Source organism: Tetranychus urticae, chromosome 3, assembly GCF_039701765.1.
Source record: "Tetranychus urticae isolate SD_2017Ah chromosome 3, NJAU_TeUrti_SD_1.0, whole genome shotgun sequence".
Classification (NCBI taxonomy): Eukaryota; Metazoa; Arthropoda; class Arachnida; order Trombidiformes; family Tetranychidae; genus Tetranychus; species Tetranychus urticae.
The window spans coordinates 779,319-802,890 of NC_142960.1; the positions used below are offsets into that span (position 1 = coordinate 779,319).

A 23,572-nucleotide genomic window follows, 5' to 3' on the forward strand; every position below is an offset into this window, starting at 1 on the left:
AAGAGAAAAAAATTGTAAAGTTGAACTCTGAAGATAGTAATTCTCACAAGGAGAATGCTCATTCCCTGTCCTATCTCGAACTATACTGTGATAATAATGACGAGTATGATGATGATGATGATAAAACTCCCTCTGAACTTAGCGAAATATAAAAAGATTGTTGAATCAGTTATTCATGAAAAACCTTTCCTGTTAACAAGTTTGTAACTCAACTTGGTTTGCAAGTGAAACAAAGATTCATCGAAAGATAAAACAATTAGTGATTTCAGTTGATTCAGATAAATTGTGTGAGTATTTTTAATCACTTTAATCTTGTTTCTCTCAACCTTTCAAGTTTTTTATTTTAAATTGAGATCGATTACGATTTGATACAAAGAATTTATTTCTCATTTATTTTTCCGTTTTATCCACTAACGATTCTGATTCAACTTTCTCATGATTCTAATGTTCTGTGTCTTCCCTTTGGATAATTACAGAGATACAAAGTTGGCTGATAAAGTTATCCCAAAATTGTTGATAAAATCCTTTGCCTTTAAACCTACAATTTAAGGTAAGTTGATAAAGTTTCATTTTTCATCGGAAAAGACATTCCATTGAACTAAGTCTTCAATTGAATTTCCCACATTTTAAGATTTCTTTTCATGTTTGCGCTTCCGTTCATGATATTGATTCAATTTAATTCAGTCTTTATTCACACCAAGCTTTGTTCTGAAGAAAATAAAAGAGAGAAGAAAAGAATAGAGAACAAAAAAAGTTTCTTCTTTCTCAAGAACAACTTTTTACCTGATAATAACTCAAAGAAATTCTGATATTTTTGACATTCTTCATTTCATCATGTCAATCAGATTGAGAATTCATTTTTTTCATATTTCGCCATTTTCTCAATTTATACTTCAGCATCTATCAACCTTTCAATTTCATTAAGAATTTTTTTCTTCGTTCCAACGAAATCGCTCAATTTTCCAAATCTTCCAAGATTTGGTCAAATAAATCAAATTAATTGAGTGAAAAAACGAGAAAAAATGAAAATCGAATTAATCATGACAATTTCATTCTTCATTTCGATTGAAATTTGCATGAAACGAATGACCCAAAGCGAAAAGCTGAACCTATAACTGGGAGTGAAAAAATGATAACTCTAAAGTTGGCAATAAAACATTATCTATATTGAGATTGGGATAAAAAAAGCATTTCTTCGTCAACATTTATTAGCAAACTAAACTCATCAAAAGATTTAAATATAAGTTTATCAACAGGGAATTGATGGGAGTTTTGGTTTGAATAAAAGTGGATGAAAAAACTAAAGAAACAAAATCCGATTAAAGCGACTCTTGAACTGTTAATCTCATTAATCTCAATTCATTTCATTCCAATAATTATCGTTACATTGAATTCTGTGAAACGGAAAGTGTAAAAAGATAAAAAAACAAGAAACAGTTTATGATCAACAAGTAATGCTGATTGTTTCTAATTAGTCTTTCGATTGTCAAGAGACTTTGATTTCTTACGGATGTTAGTTGACTTTATTTAATCAACTCGACACCTTTCCTTGTTGACCAACTTGCAATCAATTTGTAAATAGATTCAACTAATTATCATCAATCTAATTAACTGCATTCAGAGAAACTTGAATTTCTAAACAGAATAATTTGTTGGAAACATTTCATTAAGGTTTTACTTGGAATAGTTTTTGTTACATTTTGAGTTAAAAATTGAAAATTTTGGGTTCAATGGGTTGAAGTTTGATTTAAAACGCAATCTTATTCGCCTTTTGTGTCATTCAATTTGCTTTTATTTATTCATTTGAAACGAATCGCTTCCATTTTAGTAAACATTTTGTTATTAATCAACTTTATTGTTCATCATTTACACCATTTTCCCTGAAAATTGCGTTTCTTTCAAATGTAACAGAAAAAAAGATAAGATCTTTTGATTGTTCATTTTAATTGAAATCACATTTTCTGACGATTTCCATTGAAACACAATTTATTCATGACTATCATGATCAACGTCTCTTTCCATCTGCTTTGTGTTTGCAGTAAATTGGTGAAAAGATCATCAACTGAAAATTTTATGACAGTTCAATTTTCATCTCTATTCTTTAACCTTTTCAAACTAAGTGCAAAATTTAGACTTTAAATTTTTTATGATCGCTAATGAATTCAAATTGATATCATTCGTTGAGCTTCACCGTGAAACCTCTTATTCATTGGCCAACATTCCAAGTGCAAACTCGACTAAACACTTTTTATAATCGACTTTCGAACTGCCAAAATCATTATCGAAATAAACTTATCAAAACTATTCAATCCAATATAAATTAGATAAAAGTAAAGTGCATCTTAAGCATTTATTTCTTGGCCTACATTGTTTCGCATATGCAGCATCGTTTATCGGAAAGGCTTAAACTTAATGCCTGTGGCTACAGTAAATCAACACTTAGAACCATCAAGTTTCAATATCATTATTTGTGAAAAGCAAATGCTAAACAAAATCCAACATTAAAGTTCATTTTAATTCAATCCAATTTTTGGAAACTTAAAAGAATCAAATTCCAATATTGGAACGTCTAAAGAAGATATTAAATTTGCATCCATTATTGAGTTTTATCATGTTTCAGACATATTTTTTGAGTCTTAATTTTCCATGAAATTGCGAAAAGAGTTTTCAACTTTTAAGTCAATTAAATGTTGAAAATCTTATCTCGAGTTGAACCTAAATGAAGGAGAAAATTGAAACAAAACAACAAAAAAACTGCGAAATTGGATCAAAAGGAATCGATAAAGTTGATTATATTTAGTAATGAAGTTCAACAAGTTGCAAGAGTAAATTTAATAACATTTTACTTGTTTTACCATGAAAACAATTGAATTGAGTGAGAATAATTTCCATCGAAACTTTGATTGATTAAGATTTGACGATATTAATGATGATGCAAATTAATGGTAAAATGTATTGTGTAAGCTGTCGACTATCAATGATACCAATCAAGAGTAAACGTTTTCGTCTCAACATGATTTAATCAATAAAATTGATTTCCACTTGAGATTTGAATTGATGATATTTTTCAGACGCTTTTACCTTCAACAGCAAGTTCGAGGGAAAACAGTTGTTGGATTAAATCAAGGTTAATCTAATTGATAATCCTTGACTTTTCATGTTGGACAAACAAAAAAATTATCAGATTCAATCTCATGTAAATGTGATTATTGAATGAGCAAAAGAGCGACAAGGATGAAACATGGAAAACAAATTGATTCAATTTTTACTCATTTGTCACCATCAATTGTAGCTCAATGAGCAAATGTACATTTCGCCCTTGTAATGAGTTCGATCGTTGAACATTGAGTGATGTTCAAGTGTTCAGTTTAACGTCCACATTTTGGAAAATACTTTTTTCTCTTCTCATAAATAGCAAATGGATTGAGAAAATGAAATATTTCAAGTGATCTTAATTGAATTACCAGCCTATTAACAATGGAAAAGTAAAATTAGATAAAAGTATTTTTGATGAAAGTTTTCACAAAAAGCCAATCAACAGTACAAAGTGTTGTAATTGAAAGAGCAACAGTTTGAAGGGAAAAAACATTTCACTCAACAGTTGAGACTAAAATCAATAAAGATGCTAACTCGATTGACTATGATATGTGAAGAGAATGGCGAAAAGGCAGTTTTATAATATCGATAAATTTTGCCTCCCAGTTACAGTAATCATTTTTGTCTCTCTTTACATCTTGAAATGTTTACTCTTGCAATAAATTTACTTGAAATGGTCAATTGTTTTTTTCGTCTTTTGTCTTTTCCTGCTTCTCCAACCTTTCAAAAGTCTCGCCAATTTGTACATTCAATTTCATCCTGAAAATGATCAATTATCCAGTTAACCAAACCAAATTTAACCCAATTTCGTCTCACATTCTGGACAAGATCTGACTGTTGACAAAATTATTGTCACATTTAGGTTATTGATTGAGAAAAGAAAATTTTTACCAAAAATTTATCCAAAAAAAGCAACAATTTGCCATTTGACAGGTCACAAGTAAAAGGGACAAAGTAAACAAAGGCTGACCTTTTTGTCTAATGATTATAAGGTAACCAGGACTACATGATATCAATTGACATTGTATTCATTTGCAGGGAAAATAGTTTTACATTGTCATTACTGTTGACTCAACGTTTTTCAGAGTTGATCATAAAGATGATGATGATCCAAGTGAACCTCGAGACCAACACAATGGCCATAATCATATTATCCTCGTTAACATTTTTACCTTAATCTCTACGGAAATTAGATTGAAAAGAGATTAATTTGGATATTGAAATGTTGATTGGAAATGATGATCAACTTGATGGAAACAATCACAACTCGATACATTTTTCCTTCTCTCTTCATCATTCAACCTGTTTACCTGGATCCAACTTTCAATCATGATAATCATTGCCTTGCTTCAATAATTAATGTAAACATCATTAATCCATTCCATTGTTGCCCATTTACTTGATTATTGTTGATGGTTAACCAGGTTAAACCCTTTAACGTAAATAGATGATACAAAAAAACAGAGTTAACATTATCATAACAAGATCATTACTAAGCCTCATTTGCTTATCAGTTTTAGCATTTCCTTTTTTTCGGTGTTTTTCATCATATTTACCTTCAAAAATGATTCATTTCATTATTTCGCTTTTTTTTGCTCTTCGCCTTCGCCTTCCAAGAACAAGAATACACCTTTTCATCATGAAAGGATAACTTTTTTTGCCTCCAGAGCTTTGGTTTTACAATATTACTTCATTTACAAGGAATAACATCATTAAGAATTATCATTAGTTTTCATAAGAGATTTGTTAACAGTTAACATTAACGTTATTTGCATTAATTTATTGTTCACCGTTAGTTGGGATTCTCATCAACTCTTATCATCGTTACATTTTAATATTAAAAAATAATTATTCTCAGTTCATCTGCTTACAATGAGAAATTGTTGTTTCTTACGGACAAAACGTCTACAGAGTTAATTAACAATCTTGCTTCAAATGCTATTATTTTATATTAGCTCAATGTGTGTATCAAAAATTGAAATAAATGGTTTGGTGTTACATTCAACTCTTCATTAACACGATTTCATTAGCTTTCGGTTAAGCTTGTTATTCAATAATTATGCAATTTAAATATCACCCTGAATTCATGATTATCAATGGTTATTCAACAAATGCAAGGCATTGAAAGGTTTCATCGGAAAAGGTCAATGTTTTGTCATTTCAAGTTTACAGAATTTGAGATTCGTCTTGCTTCGTTTTTAAAGATTACATGTTTGCTGAATATCATGTTAAATCATTATGAACTGATCAACATGAAAGGTTTATAAACAGATGACTTTGAGCTGAGTAAACAGAAAAATTGAAATGCAATCAAGAGGGAAAAATTGTTGAGGGAATCGCATTTTAATTGAACCTTAAGTCTAATCAGATGAATTGCACTTAAATGATCCATTTCAAGATTCTAAGTAATCGGAGAATCTAATCAGATTTTAACATGCAATGAAATTTCATCTTTAAATTGCTAGGTTATGCTAAAAAGGCGAAATGTTTAAGAAAAGAAAAGTTAATTCGCTCGATTTTGCAAAGAACATTTTGAAAACATTTTTCTTCTTATAATTAATGTTATTTTTGTTGATCAGATAATGAACTAATTCAGTTAGCAGTCAAACTGCACTTTGGACAAGTTGTAAGTTAATCCAAATTTGGAAGGTTCCCTTTCGAGTTCAGTTTATGAAATGTTGAAACTTGAAATGTTATAAGCCACTAAACAGATGAGAAAACATTAACTACTTTAAGAACTTTTTTTTCCTTCTTTCATGACAACTCAATTGTTGTCAACACGACAGTCAATAAAAATATTTCAACTTCAAGTTATGGTATAAGTTTGGGTCAATCAAAGTGGTCAAAATGTAAAATTGAAAGGCTTGGATTGAAAGGAAATGCAACTGTTTCCAGAGAAACTGAATGAGACGAGATTTTTTACTTTTGCTTTTATAGACGAGAACAAAATGGAATGGAAAGATTCTTGAAATTTCATTTTGTTGAACATTTTTCAGCATTAAATCTACTTCAAGTGATAATTTTCTTCTTCTTTTCTCTTTTCCTGTGTTATTCGTTTTCACAACTGAACAAGTTTACACAGACAGTAAAAATGATGATTTCAAGTTGTAAGTTGATATTAGTTTTGAAATAAAGTTGAATAAGAAAATTTTTGATATATAAATGTATTATTTTACTGGGTTAACTCATTGTTTTCCTCTTGTTTCATAAGAATATAAGAATTGAAACAATTTTTTGAAGAAACTTTCAGTTTAAACTTTGATATTTGGCGATTGAAAGAAGTGAAATGAAAGAATAATGAAGAAAAGAAATAAAAAAACTTTACGTTTTCATCACGTTAATGGGTATATTATGATTAACTTTTGCTCTTCTTAAAGATGAACACTTTTGGTGCCGTTAATTGTACATCAAGGGAACACTTTTTGCTCTTCTTTTCACCGAGTTTCATAAATTACGTTAAATTGCTTGGTTAGTTGATTTATTTGACACTGTAAAGTACAATCAGTGCAGGCAATCATTCAATTGAGAGAAGGCCAGGAAACTATGAAAATTGTTAATTGTTCAATTGCTATCATTTCTTTTCTGGTTAACCATATATCATGAAAACAAACTAACCAGAGAATTCGCAGTTCTTAGAATCAGAAGCAATTTATAATTCATCCTTCATGTGACTTGATTAATCGAATGAGAGAATGGAAAAGAAATTCTTGTTGTTTCTTCGTTTATTTCATTTACCATCGCGTGCTGTAGCCATTCGCCATCACTTGAATTCTGTTTTCTGTTGCAGTTGGAGCGAAGTGATGATTACTTCTCAAACCCATAAAGGATTCGAGTTTGTGACTGACTTAAGAGAATCTTTTCTTACGAAAACCTAGACCTTGAATAATTGTCAACAGGTGTATTCGAGCAAGTTTGATTTAGCTCAATATGATTTGTTTGCAAGTGTGTTTCGAAGCGAAAACTTTGAAAGTATGGTTGATATGGAAGAAGAAGTAACTTGTTCTTTTGTGCGAAGATACACTCAAGGTTCAGTCGATAATATGAATCAATTCTGTATCTGACAGTTAGCCTCGAAATCAATGCGTGGGTTGAAATCAGTTTAATAGACACAAATGTCGAGGCAACTGCTCAGGTTAAACATATTTCATATGAGAATAAAATTTTTGCGAAGAAAATGAATATTCATGCAAAGTAAGAAAAGCCTTCCATTTGCATTTGCAAGTGTTTACTATGTTCATAGATCAACTTAAAGATACATAATAATTAATATCAAACTGAATATTCAATAGTGAAAGTCTTTAAAAGGTTCAACAAAAGACAAGAGTTAAACGTTGCATTTGCTTATGAATTGATTTGTCTGGCAAAAATGTCTAAATACTGATGATTAACCTTTGCTTCGATTAATTATGCCAATTGTATCTTAAAAATATGTCAAATTTCGAATGAAAGGAAAACAAAAACAAATGTCAGTAACTTCGTTATTCATCGAATCATTACTAACAATTAAGTTGGACTGGAATCGTCTTTATTAAGCAGATGTTGATTTGAAAACAATGAGTATAAGATGAATGACTTTACAAGGAAACAAGAGCTGAAAATGGCACTTAATAAAGTCACTGTTCGCCTGTTGTTGACTCTTTTTTCAATCATCACCTTCTTCGTTTCCTTAATGTTGGTTAAGCCCGAATAAGACTGCCATTAAACATGATCAACTCTAAACCCTTTTCACCCAAAATCATCATTGTTACAGTAAACACATTTTATTATCATGTTCACTTTCAAATGCCAGTAATAACAATAATGAAGAGAACCATTTGTGCACCAAGCAAAACCTTAGGATAAACAAGCAAAGTGACAATTAATAAAAGTGTTTAACTTTATTTTTTCCCTTCACAACTGAAAATACATTTCATTCCCTGATGCAAACAAACTGAATATTGAGTACAAAGAAGTGAAAAGCAAAAAAGTTCATCAAGAAATGAGCAAAGAAAAGTTGAGTAAAAAAGTTTCAAACAAAGTGTTGAACATTTGATTAAACAAATGGCAAAATTTAGACAAAAATGTAAACTTTACATTTGTAAAGCTTCAACATTATTGAAACTTGAAATTACCATCAACTTTATTTGAATTTACCTTTTCCTTAGTTACTTTCAAATACAATACAATGTAGACAAACCTTGCAAGTTATTCTGACTTCTCTTTCAGAGAAAATCAGTTGACTTGGAAAGAAAAGGGACAAAATTTTCGAAAAACGAAAAGGAAAAGAAACTACAACAAAGATTATTCAATTCATCATGTAAGGTATCATGCAAGCGAAAACTGACATTCAATAAGGAACAAAAATTTTTGTAAAACTTTTCTTTTCCAAATCAACGTTTTTTCAACCTTTTTCATGACTAAATAAAGAGCAATCATCTGAGATTCTTTTAGTATTTCAAGTTGGTGATGAAAAATTTTCACTATTTTATCCTGAAGCTGGTCAATGAAGTTGTAATATTCAAGTTAGAAGTTGCGCAAACTTTAGCTATCGATTCAATCGAACCTCAAAATTGTATCAAACTCTAGACTTGAGTTTGAGTTTAGATGAACTAAGAATGAGATTCCATGATGTAGGCGTCAAACTATAACTAAAGATAATTTTGCATGAAATTCCTTAGTAAATGAACTTTACTCTGATGAGTGAACAAAATTTTTTCTAAACTCACTAATTATTTGTTTAATCTTTCAGTTAATCCAAGAAGAGCCATAAATATCTGAAAATAATCTGATATAATATGGAATAATCTGTAGTCAGAAAATGCCATTTCATGGAAAATTGATTATCATTTTCTGTTTATCCAGAGAATAAAAACATTTGTTCTTGGAAAGAAGACAAAATGTATTCATATTCTGCCAAACACAAAGCAATAGTAAATTCACTCCCTGATGCTGGGAGTGAAAGTAGCAGTACAATAGCGAGTTAAAAACATGTTATGGCTTAGAATTTGGTTTACATGGTAATGACAGTTTGAAACAATTTGTGATTCATTGAAAAAAGAAAAATCTGTTCCATTGTTTGCTCCAAACGATAATCATTAGAATAATTATCAAATTTTCTAAGCGAATCAACACAATTTATCGATTTTGTCCAGTAAATTATATCAATCAAAATGATTAAATTCAGCTTCTCTTTGCTCCAAATGAAGAAGCTCAACTTTTTCATCAATTATCTTTAGAATCATCAGACTTTTGGAACAAGAATAAAAAAATGTTGTTCATCTAATTGAGTAATTGACTTTTCTCGTCGTAAATTGAAACATTTAAAAATGCTATTTACTTTTGTACAAATTGTTGATTCCATTTGATTGATTACTCATGAGAATAGATAAATTGACGAAAATTGTTGAACCAATCAATCAATTAGTTCAGTAATTAGGCGAAAAATGACAAGTTTGGTAAACAGTAAAGAAACAGAATTTTTTTCTCCAAAATGAACCAGAAATCATTTCCATCCAACTTTTAGCTCAAATAATATTTTGTTATTCAATTGAATATTGTCACATTGAGAGTTCATGTAAATGTAATGAAATTGTGAGTTTAACATTTAACTCTGCACAAGTTGACACTATCAATTCAATTCAATCCTTTAAATTGATCACTTTGATTTCCAATCATTTTGATCGTTTCTATGCTTTTCGAGACAACCTTTGTACACCTTTGAATCAACTGACGTTAAATGAAAAAAATCATTCTCAATCAATATCATTATCCAATTTAATCAAATATATGGTTTGATGGGTGAAAAGGTTTCAATCAAAATTTGGTCACTTTTTCCATTCCAATTTTGCAACATGAACCAAGGAATAAATTTCAACATTTTCATGTTTATTCATATTGCAATTTACAGATTAATCTGGAAACACTTTTCTTGTCTTCTAATGAATTATTCAAGTCTAACAAATTCAAGATTACATGTGTTCCAACCGCTGAATGTTCAGTGTAAATGAGTGTCAAAAGAAAAGAAAAGTAAATGAGAAAAAAATGAAACTCCAGTCCAAAGTATTAGTAACGGCCAGTGTTAAGGATAATGAAGATAATGAGGTGGAATGAGAGCTATAAATTGAACTGAAAACAATCAACAGTAAAGTGATGTTTGTACATTTGTCACACTGGTTCGAGTCTTCAGTCAACTATTCAAGTCACGAACCTTTTTAACGGCAACTTTGTTTTTCCTTGTAACCCTAATAATTATCATTTTAATGCAATAAATAAACATCTTTCATCGAGTTGTTGCTTTTGTCAATTTCAAGGCAATCTTTTTAATCTTTAACTTTTCTTGCTTTTTCTTTTGTCGATTGTTTTTAGCTGCTCATTAAAAGAGTTGAATCCTTCATGAAGCTTGAACTACTTTCGAGGAGACAAATGGTGAACAAAGTAATTTACAAACTTTAAGAATCATGAAAGAATAATCTTCTTCTTTTTGGTTTAAACAATAGGGAACATGATATAATTTCAAAAGATTAACTTTAAAATTCAAGTGACATTGTGAGTTAATCTATTGAATTAGTTTTCTTAAACGTTTTTTAATTCACTTCAATTGAGGAATTAAAATGGATCAGTCTTTTGTTATCAATTGTTGCCAATGTGAATATCGATTAGAATCAAGCTTGTCATGCTTTGACAACTCAATCTTGAAGGGAATTTGATTGAAAACTGTTTGGAAGAAACTTTGAATTTTGAATCCATTTTTTAGTGCAATTTTATGTTCTAATGTTGGAACGTTGGAACAATGAGAATTGAAAGTTTTGATGTCATGAAAATGATTACCTGACAAGGAAAAATTATCTTATTATTGATGTTTTTATTGTGTTATTACAACTAAACAGATTATGGACTTTAATGGGTTACAGTTGGAGTTGACAAGAGTCTTAAAGGCTCAAAGTTTTACATTTAACCTCAACTTGTAAATCCCAATGCAAACGGGTTCAGCAAATTTAACCTTTAATGTTGGGCGCAAAACGATGAATCCACTTGAGATAACATCAAAACTTTCATGTAAAAGTTATTACAATATTGCAGGAATAAATGAAACAATTAATTATCCATTTTTTGTTTGCTTTCACCTTCGATTGTTAATTGATAGTGTCAATCAGTTTTGCCACTCTTAACACTTGACGTTAATTAACGTAATCAGAATTTTGTTGATCTTTAATTACAATGATGAATTGTCTATTGTCGTATTGACCTTATCTGTTTAAACTGATTAAAAATAAAATTCGTAGTTAAAATGCAATCAATTACTGAGCAATTCTTAATTGAAAACACTTTAATCAGCTTTTCTTCTTATACAATAATGATTACAATGTTAGTTAATTCAATGGGAAGAAAACGTTTATAAAAATCTTGTTTTTCGAACGATTTGAAGAAAGTTTCCAAATTCTTTCATCCAAAAAGGTTAATCCTTTCAAGTTGATTTACCAAAATCAGTCTTGTTATACTATTATAATACTTTATACTTCCGATGTTCAATACTCAGCCAATGAGTCGAGTTTGTAAAAAAGTTCAAATAGTATTTCGCAAGTTGAGATATCCTCAAATTTGAAGTAATGATAGTTAACTAGGTCAGATGATCGATTGCGATCTGTGTGATCATTTTATTGCATTTCAGTGATATTCATTTTAAAACTTCCATCTTTTTTGAACTGACTGGTGTTAGTCTCGAAGCATTTACTTGCACTGTTTTATGAGCGTTCAAATATCTTGACTAATCAATAAAGCTTTAAAAATAGATGATTTCTTGATCGATTAAAGAACCTAATTGAACATGATGAATAAATAATCGACTTTAATAGATTAAATAAAAAATGACAAACAATTAAATTAATAAGTTCGGATACATTGAACAGCATCAACTCTCATCATTATAAGTCCATCCGATAGCTTCAGATGATCATGTTAGGGTGAGGGTCTGTGACAAGACCACAATCAATGAATTATTGAATGTGTACCGAGATCGTAATTAAGGGATGAATTAAAGGCACACAAAAGCCTAACAACAATAAATATGAATACGAATGTTTTATCCAGAGAGAGCACTTTATTTAATATCACAGAATTAAAGGTTATTTGTAATTTCAATGTTTTCAGATTAATACTTTAAAGGTCAGTAAATTAAATCTTAATGATTAAAGAATAAGGGCAGCAGAAGTCCAAAGGATTTCTGAAAAGGAATATTTTAAGTCTGAGTACGACTGAGGTAATGACGGATAAGTATAACAAAGACTGACTGACTTGTGACTGACTAAAGAATGTGGAAAAGGAAACTGTTTATATACAATGTTTGAGTTAGATAAAAAGAACTTGTTAGTGAAGATTGACCAATGACATTAATGAGTGATAAATATGGCTAAAGATTGATGATTAAGAAATAGTTTAAGGGGAAAGAATGAAATGATGTGTCAATCCCTTACAATCAGATAGATCAAAACATGATCCATGATCTATGCTTGCTGATGTTCATGAGATTTCATGCCTTGGAAAACTCCTTTGGATAAAACTGAGATTGAAGGTACAACCAGATGCAAAGGCACCTAAGCAAGAGTACAATTGCCTGTTTAGAAAAGGAAACTTTCGTTATGAGAATGATTATTTAGACATAAATCAGATTGAAGAATGTTTATTAAAATCCATATTCCATCAAAGTTATCCTGACTTCTGACACTATCTGATACTCGAATAGGTTGAAGAGAATCCAACTCTCGGTTTATGGTTGCAATGGCCTCGGTAGAAGCAATAATATCAGTGAAATCGTTTCACTTGAATCGTGGATCCATTACTTGCAACACTATCTCTATTGTTAAAGGAGTTACAGAACAAAATTGTGTGCTTCGAACCACTGATCTCCTATTTCCGGCGAAACACAAATAGTTCAATGATATTGAAGGCAGTTAAATGACTTGGCTTATCCATCATTTTCATTCAATTCCTATGATATTAATAACCTGAATATTAATGTGTTATCCTTGATTTGATGAAAAGTTTGTCAACGAAATTCAATACCAACTTTGAAATTATTATTAATTTAACCTCGAAAGCAGCAATTTATTGGGTAAAAGTTCAAATTGTTGACAATTCAGCATTAAAATTGAAATTCGAGTAAATTTTTCAGGCAGAATAAAGTTCATCTTTTACGACTAATCATGGGGAAAATGGTAAATTGAGAAACAAGTTGCCTTCACTAAAAACTTCAATAAATTATTTTCGAAATGAACTTTTTATAGCTCCATTGAAATGCTCAATAATTAGTAAAACATAAAAAATCAAAAGCCTTGATTTATGACAAAAAGAAAAAGAAAAATGAATTACATGAAAACAGTTGAACAAGTTACATGTTCTAGACTTTAAACTGATAAATGATTCAATTGATTGGCATATTTACCCTCAATTTTTGTCGAAAAAAGTTAAACTCTTTTTACCAGATTTACCTTCAACCCTTTGGTCGTAAATATGCCAATCAAATGAATTATTAATTGACAATAATTATTGAATTAAAAATAGCAAAGATACTTTTCCAGGCAAATAAAGTCCATTCAAAAGACTCATGAGATTGAGCATCAAAAAGGGAAAAAAGTCTGAAAATTATTTCGCAAAAAGTTCACTTTAAATGAAAGGAAACTTTCGAAATTTCGAGTAAACTTTTCTCGAAATTTATTCAAAAGCAGATTCATTGCAAAGTTGAAAGCATTTCAATTGGTTGCTGTTGGTCAAATGTCTTATTTATTAAGGTTTCAATTGAGATTCTGAATATTTTTAGGGAAAAAAACAAGTTGTTGAATTGAATGTCGAATAACATGATTATTATTCAAATATTCAATCATTCAATCAAGAACATTCAAGAGCTTGTTCACCTGATATTCATCAAGTACTAATTTATCATTATTAATATCATGCAAGTTGGTAATTGTTATCATTCGTTTCGACGCAATTTCCAGTTGCAAATGAGTTCAATGTTTTTTCTGCCTTCATCACAACTTTGATAACCTTTTCCATGCAATTGTTTGCACCTATAGTTTGATTTGATTAAGGTAATAATAATGCTAATTCAAATCAATGATTATCTCGACTGGTAAACATGGAAAAGTGTTTTTTTCTTTGCAACCAAAAAAATCATTATCAAAACTCATCATTATCTTTTTTTCACTCCTCGAACATTCCCAGTTGGAAATTTATCAATATTGTTTCTTTCATGTTTGGAAGTAATCTCATTGAATGAAATCACTTTTTATGTTCATTGTTTCATTTTTATTCCGTGTTTATTAATGTTCATTTTTTACTCTTTTTTTCTTTGCTCTACAGATTAATCTGGTTTGATATCACATCGAATTGAACAGAACAAGAATTCAGATTCATCATGGTTAAATCAAACTTGATTGTTTCTCTTTTCATCTTATTCTCAGTTCTCCTCATTTTAAGCCCGCTTGCATCAAGTCATGTGAATTCAAACGACGATAGTAAGTGGATACTAGGTTAGATACAGACTTGATGATTAAGTTTTGTCATTTTTATTTCACAAAGTTCACTGTTGTAAGAGCACTGAGCACAACATTAAGTTCAAAAATATGCACATTTCGATTATCACCTTTCACCTCACATTCAACTTTGAACCTTTTCTCTTTCAGTTCATCGATACCATTGAACGATAACTTAGACTCGTTCACTGGGACATTGCAAGTACAAAAATAGTTGTTGACTTAAACTTGGTTAAATGTTTGTACGGAAATGTGATCAACAAAGTCAACAAGAAGTACAAGAGTAGAATCAAGGAAAAGTGATATTCCAATGTAATGAAGAGTCATTCATTAGAGCTTCTTCCATGAAAAAAGCTCAAACTAAATATCCTTTCTTAATCACTGATAGAGAAATGCAAGTGAACTTTGAATATTTGAAATCGTTTTTAAGTTTCAATGAAAGGAAATTTTGTGGCGAATAACTTTTTCTGCCAAAACATTTCAATGTCAACTGAAAAGGGCATGAAAAGATTTTCACAAAGCTCATGATGGTGAAAATTTCCAATAAAATGATGAAACTTTTGTATTGCATTTTAATCGTATTGTTATAAGCATGAATTTGTTGTGATTTAAATTGAAAGGAAATTTTCCTTTTTTTCTCGTTCAAAATTCTAATTGCTTTCAATCTTTTTTTATCCAAAGGTGTCTCAGAATTGAGAGATCTTTATGAACTATTAATGAGAAATCAAGGTCCCGCACCTGAAGCGTACCTGCGATTTGGCCATCAAATGGAGAGGAAAGGAGGTCGATCTCCAGCTTTGAGATTGCGGTTTGGACGAAGATCGGATCCAACTTGGGCCAATCGTCCAAGCATGACTGAGATTGCCGATGCTGCATAAGAACTATCAATCGAAATGTTAAGAAGTTTTCAAATGAACGTCAAAAAGCAGACAAAAACAAATTAAGAGCAACAACAATCAAATCAATAAACAATGAAAACTGTTTTTTCCTTCTTATACATAAATATTTACATAAAGTTCAAGAAAGTCAACAAGTGAAAGCCAATTCATCAATGGATAGGATTCAATCTTTTAATTACAGCCAAGTTTACCTTTGAATATCGCCAGTGAACAGAAGGTCTATTTCATGGGATATTAGGAAGAATATAAAGTGATTAGATGAAACAAAACTTGATAAATCATTTTATTAATGTCTATTTGTTGGTTTCATATTAAACTTCAATTCCCGGTTCAGTTGTTATCAGATGAAAATTTCTTTTGACAGAAAAATTATTTTTCGTTTTGTCCATGGTTCTTCATTCTTTTTCACTCAACTAATAGATAATGTTCTTGTCTCAACTCTTCCATGATGAATACAATAATCGCCATTCAGACGATGAAAAAAAGTTCAATTTGAGTCAATAAAGTTGACAATTTTCTTTGTTTTGCATTCCATTTCACTTTGTAATTCGTTCTTTTCCTCAAAGTTTGTCATTTCAACGGCATTTGTTTGAAATTTTATTTCTTTATTCGTTGATGAGTTTAACTAAATTCAAATCTATTGTATTCATATTGTCCTTGTTTTATCAGTAAAAATAATGTTGATTTAAATTCTTGCTTTCTTTTACTCTCATCGATCTCAACTATCGACTGTCATGATTAAGTTCAACAATGAACTTGATATTTTATTAATAACTGATGTTAGATTGATAAAAAGCCCTTTTACTCTGATTTTATTGAGAAAAACCTCGATAGCAAAGGCAAGTTTTTCGTCGCTATATTAGCCATGAGTCGCAAACTAAAGCACAATAAGTACCAAAGATTAATTGATCAATCATTCTAATATTGGACTCATTTATTGTACAGTTTTAAATGCTATGTATCTGGGCAACGGCTGTAGACTTGAAACTTAGAAAGCAGCAAATCTCCTGAAGCAGCATTTCTAATTGTTTCCTCTTTTGAGATTTTTCGCGAAAAAACCTGAAAATGAAATAAAAGGTTCATGGCTTCAGAGCTACCACTATCAAGAGTTGCTGATTTTAGTGAACAAAATTTTTAAAGGTTATTGAATGGATTCTTTCAAGAATGAAGGGTACAAAGGTTGAACATAAGCAACAATCAAGACTATTTCAAGCTTGATCCAAATTGAAGTAGCTGATAATCGGATGTACCAGTTAGTGTCGGAAATCAATTACTTTAAAATTGAAAATTGTTGAATATGGTTGAGGTGTTGCAGAAATTCTGCTCCACAAGAACCTTTGAGAACTCGACTTAGAAGGTTCAACTTAGATTCAATTCATGAAAATGTAACATTTGTATCTTACAGAACACAACGCCATCCATTGTCTGTAAAATGCAATCTCATTTGTTTATCCAGATCACAGCAGTGTGATGTTCATTGTGAATAACTGGATTTTATTGACTGAATATCTCCAGAATGATTTAGGTATCGACTAATATTGATAAAGGATAGAGTAGTATAAAATGGATGGCTTCAGCACATCTGCAAGCTTTTATTGACAAATTTTTCATTTTGCGAATTCAACGAAATTGGTCATTAATTAATAATTCAACAATTATCTGGTCGAATGTGGCGTGTTTATTGATAAACTTTGAGGATACATATAATTACAACCCAGAAATAGCAAACAAGATGAGAAAATTAACAATTTATAGTTGAAGGTATATAATAATAATAGACATTTTGATGATAATTAAAGTATTAAAGAGAATGGTAATAAAAATTTTTGTCTCTCAAAAATCTCAATATTTTAAAATTAGGAAATGAACTCCATTGGAATATTTTCATCTATTGAATGAACGAATTAACTGAATTACATTGTTGACTACTGTAGCAATACCAAAATTTTCTCGAGTTGCGATGATTTAAAATGAAATAAAGAAACGTTGAACTGATTAGCATAAAAACAATGAACTTGTTGGAAGAAACAGCTTGATCAAAATGGGTAAATTCCTAAAACCGATATCGATTCAATCTGGAAGCAAAAGAGAATCCAAACTTCCAATTTTAAGATTCTCAATAGATTGACCATTTGGCAGGCGAATCAGATTCCGATTCAAATCTTGTAGTTGGTTTATTTTACCCAAAATATGGCACAAAGTTTCTTTAGGTGTTTCCTTGAAGTTGAGACTTGACTCTAAATAACGTTGAAGTAGATAAATATAAGCACAATACTCCAACCTAAGGATAAAAATAAAATAAAAATTAGTTTAAATAGTTGCCTTTTATGAATTTCAATTCGGACTATTTACCTTATAGCTTCAGGAGACTTGAGACCAGAAAGGTTACAATTGAATAACATTATTACAAGGATCAACTGATTGATGATTACATTTGAGCGCCAATTTGAGCTTAGATCATTTATAAAATCTAAATAGGTTTTGTAAAAAGCTTCATCAATGCTAAATAATTGATCCATTTTAATTGACCATGAAGTTCCTTTGACCTGAAAGATAAATAAATGTTAATAAAACTGCTTTGGACACTTATGTTATTTTGTTCAGATTTGAAAAAGAAAGTTAAGCAAATCTGTGATTTGCTGTCATAGCAACTCTTTGTACTGAAACGTTACTAACAACGTTAACAATAACAGTTACTATGAGCGTAAGAAAAAGGATTGATAATGAACTTACAGGCCAAGAACAAGTTTTAGAATCGAACAGAAAGGCTCCTCTCATTGCCAAAATATCAGCAAAGGTTCCTCTTAGTAATGTGATTTGGTCCTCTACAGGAAGCTCACTATATGCTGTTAATTTCTTTGTCATGGTAATCAACTGGCAAATTGAAACATTGTAACAGTTAATAAGTAAATTGTTTACAGAGGTACAGGAACATGCGAGGGGCTCGTTGAAAGCACCATAAGCAAGGGTGAGTTCAATCAAACGGGATTCCTCCATTGAATTGAGTGCATAACTTTTGGAAATTTTTTCACTCCTCATGTTAATTCGTGTGAAATAAGAGTCAATTATGTGATGGAAGACATTTAAACTAACTGATTTAGCGGTAGATTCGGAAGGTAAATCCAAAGGATTTTGATTAATTTTAATGATGTCTTCGTCTGTAGCATCACTTCTTTCATTTGCAAAAGGTTCAAGTTGTTTATTTGATACAGATGATTCTGTTGGGGTTCTTAGAGGATAGTCTTTTGAAGTTGTTGGAGTTTCTGATGAAAATGCTGGAGGTGATGATGAGGTTGTTTTAGAGGTTAAATTGTTGAATGTTGGTGTAGATGTTGGCGATGAAGCTGTAGATGAGGTAAATGAAAATGTTGGTGATGATAATGAAGATGATGTATTTAGACAAGAAGAAACTGGTGGTTTCTTCTTGACTAAACTTTGGTAAATCGGATGACAATCGGGATCAAAGTTGCCTGGGTATATATCAACCTCTGGAGCTAAATCATCGTGCATGCTCTTAATACTGGCATCACAAGTATCTTGGTTGCCTTGATCGGGTGAAGATGATACTGACAAAGCAGGGGATGAAGAAGTAGAGGATTTTCCAGTGAATGCAATGACGGACGATCGTTGGTTTGGACTTGGTTGATCTGAATTGCGAGAGATTGAGCTACGCATAGGACCTGAACCAAACGCATTTGACTTTACAAGATTGGCGAAGAAATTTTGATCAGTAATTTTGTTGAAAAATTGAGCAACAGACTGTTGACTATCGTATCCTTTACAATTGGAGACACTGTTTTGTAATGAACTAGCTAGCTGCTTGTGAAATTTTGAACTATCCATTTTTTGGGCCATACTTGTCCATATGTTTCTTTCCCGTTTATCGGGAAAAGACATAGAATTGGAATTGCCATTGATATCATTTCCAACGCTTTCTGGTACCCTTGAGGGACTCGATCTAAACCTTTTAATGGCTTGACCATTAGCACCCATTTCACGACGAAGTTTACGTTCTTTGAGAATGGCACGTCGAATTTTGAGCTGTTCCTCTGATTGAATCCATTCTTTTATCATTCCAACTGCAAAACATTTTTCGAGTCTACATTTGCGGCAATGTTTACGAGTAGCGATGGTTATCTCACAATTGTCATTGAACGGGCAAGCCAGTTTCTAAGTAGTTAAAAGGAGATCAAAGGAAAACAATGTTTATTAAACAAGGGGATAAAATAAAAAGATAAATTGCTTTTTATGTTCATTGATTATGATTAAGATAAAAAAAGGGGAAACTTACATCTCGCTCATTAGCCGTTCTTCTGAAAAATGCCTTGCATGATTCACAAGTGATAGCACCAAAATTATTTCCAAATGATTTATCCGAACAAACAAGGCACAAGATTGCCTTTTCAGGCCTGGAAGAAAGGTGAGGACGAATCGATGAAGCAGTATCAGGAACCATTATGTGATAAACAGAGAAAGTTGAAAACACCAGAAGAAAAAAAATAAATTTCCACAGAAGAAGAAAAGAAGCAGCAGATAAATCTTAAGAAAGATTAAACAGAGATAAAGTTTTCAATGTTGCAGAAGAAACAAAAGCAAAGAGTAAAGGAAGAAGAGACTGCAATTCAATAGTAAGTCTGAACCAAAATTTTTTTTTGGTGTCAGAAGATGGCGCGAGAAAGAGACTCTTTCTTTTTACTTTCTTTACAAACTTTTTACTCTCTTTTTCTCTTTCATTTCTCTTTCTTTTCAGCATTGAAAATTAAATCAAGACAATTAATAGCAACATTAGCAAAGGGCTTTTTTGACTACTTTTCAATGTATTTAATGTTATTTTAATTGTTTTTAATGATTTTGATGCTATGATTTCTAACATAATGATGAATTTGTGATGATTTAACAGAATAATGCCTTTAAAGCTAACAAAATCTGAATTAATCAAGCAAAAGTCTACCAAAAAGTTTTAATAGTCCTTGTATCAAGGTTTAGGTAATATTTTGGTTATTCTAATAAATTCACAATTCATTGATTTAACGGGAATTCACTTTCACATAAAGCAAATGGTGAATCAATTGTCGTTAGTATAATGTTGGACATATCTATCGGTTAACGAATTTATCATCAAATTATGAATCTAACCAATGTCAAGAATAAATTCAGAATTTATTGGCAGGAAAAGTTTATCGTAACCAAAATATTACCTAAACCTTAATACAATGACTATGAAAACGTTTTGATAGACTTTTGCTTGATCAATTCAGACTTTACTAGTTGAAATGACCTTTTTTCTGTTAAATCGTCATATAATCATCATAAATAAGAAACCTAAGCATCAAAATTATAAAAATCAATTAAAAAAACATTGAAAACATTGAAAAACAATCAAAAAAGCCTTTTCCAAAGTTGATATCAATTGTGTTAATTAAATTTTCAATTATAAAAAGAAAGAGAAATGAAAGAGAAAAAGAGAGTAAAAAATTTGTAAAGAAAGTAAAAAGAAAGAGTCTCTTTCTCGCGCCATCTTCTGACACCAAAAAAAAATTTTGGTTCAGAGTTAGTATTGAATTGCTCTCTCTTCTTCCTTTACTCTTTGAACAAAAGTAACCCTTAACTCAGAAAATAAGCAAAATAAAAGACGTTGGAAAAAAGATAAATAAAAAAGGTCTCAAGTTGACTTGATGAGTCGTTTTGCTTTCCTTTGTCTTATTTACCAGACAGTTTTGGTTGTTGATACAAAGTTTCAATAAGGTGAATCAATTAATGTAGCACATTGAATTAACAATTTTGTTGATTATTTTTCAAAACAAAAAGTCGAAATGATTGAATAATCAAGCGAGCTTGTGTAATTAAACTGAAAATAAGATGAACAGAAATGAGAAAGTGTACAAACGGTACATTAATTAGACAAAGAGTACTTGATGTATTATTAAGGGCAGAAAAGTTTATCTAATTTCATCTTGATAAATATGGCAAAAGCCTGTTGTGGTGGTACGCATGTTTGTCAGTTAAACGTAAAAAAATATTCCTCTCTCAGCGCTACAGGGTGAGCCATAGTGAACAGGTAGATAGAGATAAAGGTTTATGATCAGAAAAGGCGATCAAAATTATGAATCATTAATTCCACTGATGTTGTGGTGGTTAGGAAAAGGTTAAACCAAAATAAAGCAACAGTAAAACCCAGACAAGACAACCATTTTTAATGCAAAGACCAGTGAAGGTTCTGGGTACAAAAAAGACTCTATTGGACCCTACAAGATGAGCTAATTTATGAAACACTCTTAGTGTCTCTTGAAATGTATTAGACTATCAATATCTTTTGCTAAGTGGCCAGTACTTGAATACACTGATTAATGGTTCAACTGATAGTGCTTGGTAGCAAGGTAAAGCCTTAACATTTCAAAAATCAGACAATCTGTTCCAATTTTTAACTTTGGCATTTACAATGTAATAAAGTCAAATTGACTCAGACTATTTGAATAATGAAAGGTTTAAATTAGTCTACAATGTTACATTAAATTCCTTAGGTGACTCAGTCAGTAAACTAAATAATCAGTTCAATAGTCAGACAAGGTTTTAACGCACCTGAAAAAACTGGTAAAATTGAGTGCAGAATCGGGTTAAAGTCGGACTGAACACAAGTCAGTCTGAAGACAAACATAAGCGAGTTGAATCAAAATTGTTAACCTCCTGTTTCGATTTAATTTATCATAAATTCCTTGACTCAAGTTGATTTGAACCCATTAATAATATAAACAGCTCAGTGCAAATTAGTACAATCGCACTAATTAATCTTCCATTAAATAACAAACGTAATAACAATTGGATGAAAAATTGAAGCAAAACCAGTGAAAAGTAAAGCCACATTTTGCCATCAATTTTTCTCTTCACATTGCCTCTGATATTTCCCCTGTCAACATCAATTATCTGTTTACCTTTCCTAACTACAAGTAAATCATATCCTGCCTTTGCTGTCACCATTGAATTACATGTTATTTCACAGCTATTAATTATACTTTAATTATTAACCGATTGTAAACCTTTGAAATCTTGAAGCTCACCTAACATGCTGAAGACGTGAATTTATTGAACTAGCTTTGCCTAACTGTTGCTTTTACACCATGAATCTTAGATTTCCATTTCAGTGAGTTTATCCAAACAATAATCTTCTTGTAAATGATAACCAGCAATGGTACTAAAAATGAGTACTTAAGTGATTTTTATCATTTTTGGTTTTTTTTTCAGTTCGATTACAACTTTTCTATTGACTTATCATTCAGCATTATATACATGTTGTGGTATATTATGTTTTAATAAATTATCAGTAACACCAATCAACTTGTAATTGTTTGATTATACTCAGAGCCAGGTAGATCAAGTCAGATTATGAGAAATTGGAAATATTTCAAAATATCAATGAAATCACCATCAGTGTGAAACAAGTGTGCCTTTGGTTGAAGTTATAAAGAAAGGTTGAATTGCTACCAACCCTGAATCTGTAATCATGGAAAGAGCTAAAAATATTGTTGATGCGTAAATCACAAGATTTGCCATTAAAAATATTATCCTTATCTGAACCAGAAATGCAAGATAATTCAATTGGTTAAAAGTGTTACACTCTAATACTCATTGTACCAGGTTTTTCATAACCCATTGATTCCATGGAACCCATTGATCACTCAAACTGAGTACACAGTTTCACTGGTTAAATTGTATCAATCAATTAATGTAAATTAATTTACATAAATAGTCACAAAAGGAAACCAACAAGTCTAACAAGTCAATACACTTGGGTTACAAATGGTGCAAACCTAAAAAAAATTGGGTTTAACTTGAACCCAAGAAACCGATGATGGTTACAATGATTCCTAATGCCTAATGAGATATTGTTTAATGCAATTAATCTTGGGTTTATGATCACTTGATTGGTAATGTTAGTCACTTAATTGTACTTATTTACACTTTCAAAACATACGGCAGTACTCAATGATGTTAACGTCAATTGCTTTTGCTGTCTATCAAAATATAAACTTTATTAAATGGAAAAAAACAAGTATCTTTTCTACAATCACAGTT

General features: G+C 30.7%; 2 protein-coding genes across 3 annotated transcripts; one reads left to right on the forward strand and one right to left on the reverse strand.

Annotated features, from left to right (window-relative positions):
- Positions 1-185: 185 nt before the first annotated feature.
- Positions 186-16,192, forward strand: sNPF (short neuropeptide F precursor). Of its 2 annotated transcripts, none has more exons than XM_089268797.1 (4): positions 186-285; positions 477-550; positions 14,431-14,600; positions 15,285-16,192. In XM_089268797.1, the coding sequence occupies exons 3-4, from the start codon at positions 14,486-14,488 to the stop codon at positions 15,479-15,481; spliced, it is 312 nt and encodes a 103-aa protein (XP_089124923.1). In that variant the 5' UTR covers positions 186-285; positions 477-550; positions 14,431-14,485; the 3' UTR covers positions 15,482-16,192. The 2 variants fall into 2 exon arrangements, with proteins under 2 accessions (XP_089124923.1, XP_089124924.1); XM_089268798.1 differs by having other exon boundaries at positions 14,431-14,585.
- A 965-nt stretch (positions 16,193-17,157) lies between these two features.
- On the reverse strand, positions 17,158-20,106 carry LOC107369197 (uncharacterized). The gene is made up of 4 exons (XM_015937125.2): positions 19,794-20,106; positions 18,236-19,672; positions 17,855-18,048; positions 17,158-17,783 (listed from the first exon to the last, which is right to left on the reverse strand). Exons 1-4 carry the CDS (start codon positions 19,956-19,958, stop codon positions 17,573-17,575), a joined length of 2,007 nt encoding a protein of 668 aa, XP_015792611.2. The 5' UTR covers positions 19,959-20,106; the 3' UTR covers positions 17,158-17,572.
- Between the last annotated feature and the right edge of the window lie 3,466 nt (positions 20,107-23,572).